Source organism: Monoraphidium neglectum (assembly GCF_000611645.1).
Source record: "Monoraphidium neglectum strain SAG 48.87 unplaced genomic scaffold scaffold01827, whole genome shotgun sequence".
Taxonomy (NCBI): domain Eukaryota; kingdom Viridiplantae; phylum Chlorophyta; class Chlorophyceae; order Sphaeropleales; family Selenastraceae; genus Monoraphidium; species Monoraphidium neglectum.
Window position 1 is genome coordinate 1 of NW_014011801.1, and position 2,989 is coordinate 2,989.

The following is a 2,989-nucleotide window of genomic DNA, read 5'->3' on the forward strand; positions in this document are numbered from 1 at the left end:
CCCCGCGGCGGCGCCGTGCCGCGCCGCCGCGGGGGCCGCGCGGCGCGTCGCTGCCGCTGGTCGTCTCATCTTCCTCATCCATCTCGTCCAGGCCCGCGTCATCGTCTGAGTCATCGTCCATTACGTAATCCCTGTCGTCGTCATCGTGGTCGCTGTCCTCGCGGGGCGACAGGCGCCAGATCACGGCCTCAGATCTGAGGGCCACCGTCTCCTCCTCGTCGTCCGCATACAGCACCCTGGGGCAGCCGCGCAAGAGTCCGAGGTTGGGCCGTGCGCTAGGTGCATTGGTGTTGGCGACCTGGACGGCCGAGCGCTCGCGTGGCCACCGCGGGCGCGAGCAAACGGCAGCGGGGCCGACACACGACCCCCGCGTGTGCAAGGTCGTTGGTGACCAGGCGGCAGGGGCGGGATCTCACGTGCCCTCCGCGCGCGGGGGCCACGACCCCTGGGACCCCCGGATGATGGCACGTCTCAAGCCTGTGCCCGCCCAGCCTAACCACACACCAGCCTAACCACACACACATACGACCACGCAAAAACACACACACACACATACACACATATACACACGCATGCACGCGCGCGCACCGGTGCGCACAGTTCACACGCACCTGTGCTGCCCTGATGCGGGGTCATACCCCACCACCTGGCCCTCTGCAAAAGAGCCGCCCCCGCGGCAGTACAGCGCCACGCGCCACCCCACGGCATCACGCCCCTTGGGAGCGTCCTCGGCTGTTGGAGGGGTCGAGAGGGGGGTTCAAAAGGGGTGAGGCCGGTTGATGCCTGGTACAGCAGGGTTCGCTGGGACACAGGGACACATGCAGACTGCGCGTGACATCAGGGCTACCTACAGGCCACGCACACAACATGGTCACAAACCTGCTCCCAGAAATGCGACCGGGCGAATCTCAGACGCTATTGGAGCACTGCCCCGCCCCACGCGCTTCAACCAAAGCAGCGGCGGGCGCCATGCCCCGCTCCCCCGCCGCCCCGAGCCGCCGCGCCGAGCGCGGCAGTGGCGCACCTTTGAACACGCCCGCGCACGCGGCGCCGCCCTCGGCCTGCGGCGGCCGCTGCCAGGTCAGCGCCTCGTGCGCCAGGTCGGCCCATTCGTGCTCGCCGTCTGCATATAGCAGGTGGTGCAAGCTGCGCGCCGCGTCATGAGCCAGGACCTGGGGGTCGGAGGGAGAGGGCAGCAGAGGGAGGGGGGCAAGGCGCAAGGCAGAGCTTAATTGAAAGGCAGGCACCATTGGAGGCATCCGTGACGATTTGACAGGGTCCTGTTTGCCCTCCTCTACCCCTGGGCTGCTGTGTGGCGGGGCACAGGGTGTATAGTCGAGGCGGGAGTGCGAACAAGCAGATTTCATCTGCTGTGATCTTCACACATACAGCGGGGATGCGGAAAGCTGAACTGGTGGCACTGCCCTTTACAAAGCAAAGCCCGCCGCACCTCGGCCTCCTGCCAGCTGCCGTCCGCACCGAACCACACCGCCACCCGCCACCCCACCATCTCCGCCGCCGCGCCGGGCGCCGGCTGCCCGGCGGGCCGCTCCGCGGGCGGCGGCGGCGGCACCGGCGCCGGCGCGACGCCCTGCACCCCCAGCGCCGCCATTGCCGCGTGGCGCTCTGGGGTGTAGCCCGCACTCGCCGCGCGCGGCGCGTGCCACTGCACGCGCTCCCGCTCGACGTGCAGCTGCTCGGACTGGCCGTCGTCGTACCGGACTGTGAACTTCCCGCTGGTGGGGCTGTAGCTGGCCAGCTTGCCCTGCAAGGTGACGCCGAGGAGGCACGGAGGCGGTGAGGCAGGGGCCAGGCTGGCTGGTGATGAAGCGCCGGCCACGGCCCATGACCGGCTGCTGGTGCGGTCAGTAGCCGGGCCAGGAGCACGCCCAATGCCACAAAACAAGGAAAAGCTGCCGACTGCCAAACATGAAAGCCGAACAAAGCGACAGCTGCGCGCCTGCAACCTCTCGCTTCACGGGGCGCGCCACCGCGTCATAACACCCTCAGTTGCCAGCCACCTTGAATCCATCGATCACTCACCCTGTATGACAGCTTGTCACTCCGCCAAAACACAGACACCCGGCAGCCCACCAGCGACGGCTTCCCCGGGTGGCTGACCATGCACGCCCCCGGCGGCGGCGCGGCCGCCGCCAGCAGCAGCTGCTGCTGCTGGTGCTGCTGCTGCAGGCACGCAAGCGCCCCGCCGCCGATGCGCGGCGACGGCAGCACGCCGGCCGGCCGCGGCCGCTTGGGCGGCCCCGCGCCGCCGCCGCCGGCCGCGTCCGCGCGCGCATGCTTCCCGAGGACACCCGCCGCCGCGCCGCCAAACCCGGCCCCGCCGCCGCCCGCGCCCGCGGCGCCCCCCGGAAAGGCTCGTGATATCAGCGCCGCCGCCTCGGCCGGGGACGCCGCGCCCGCCCGCGGCCATGACGCCGCCGCCGCCGCGAAAGCGTCCTCGTCATCCAGCCACTGCACAGGCTCGTGATGCAGCCACAGGTCCTGCGAGTCGCCGTCCCTGTACCAGATCTTGTGGCGATCCGAGATCGGGTCGAACGACTTGACGTCCCCTATGTACCACCGCTGCATCGCCGGCCAGTAGATCCGCAGCCGCCGCCCCGCCGCCGCGTGCCCGGCGAACTCCGGCCGGTGCGTCGGGTTCGGCGGCTCGCCGGGCGGCGGCGCGCCCTCCCATTTGAATTTGACGTCCGACAGCTGCAGCCACTCCTCGGTGCGGCCGTCCGACAGGTAGACCAGCTTGTGCTGCCGCGTGGCGCCGTCGTAGTCCACGACCCTGGCCTTGTCCCACCAGCTGCCGCGGCCGCCGCCGCGGGCGCAGCGCAGGATGGCCACGCGGCGGCCGACGACCTCCGCGGCCCAGAGGGGGCCGTCGTAGCGCGCGCCGCGGCCGCGCGCGGCGGGCGGCGGCTCGTGCTGCTGCTGCTGCTGCTGCTGCTGCTGCAGCGGCGGCGGCGGCTGCTGCTGGGGC

At 70.9% G+C, this 2,989-nt stretch overlaps 1 protein-coding gene across 1 annotated transcript in view; it reads right to left on the reverse strand.

Annotated features, from left to right (window-relative positions):
* Positions 1–601: 601 nt before the first annotated feature.
* The window catches only part of MNEG_9122 (hypothetical protein), a gene marked incomplete at both ends in the record, with an annotated part of 3,663 nt that continues 1,275 nt past the window's right edge, over positions 602–2,989 (reverse strand). The window contains 4 exons of the mRNA XM_014042403.1: positions 602–732; positions 1,025–1,172; positions 1,451–1,765; positions 2,044–2,979. Coding sequence (XP_013897857.1) covers positions 602–732; positions 1,025–1,172; positions 1,451–1,765; positions 2,044–2,979 — 1,530 coding nt within the window. The remainder of the gene's footprint in view (positions 733–1,024; positions 1,173–1,450; positions 1,766–2,043; positions 2,980–2,989) is intronic.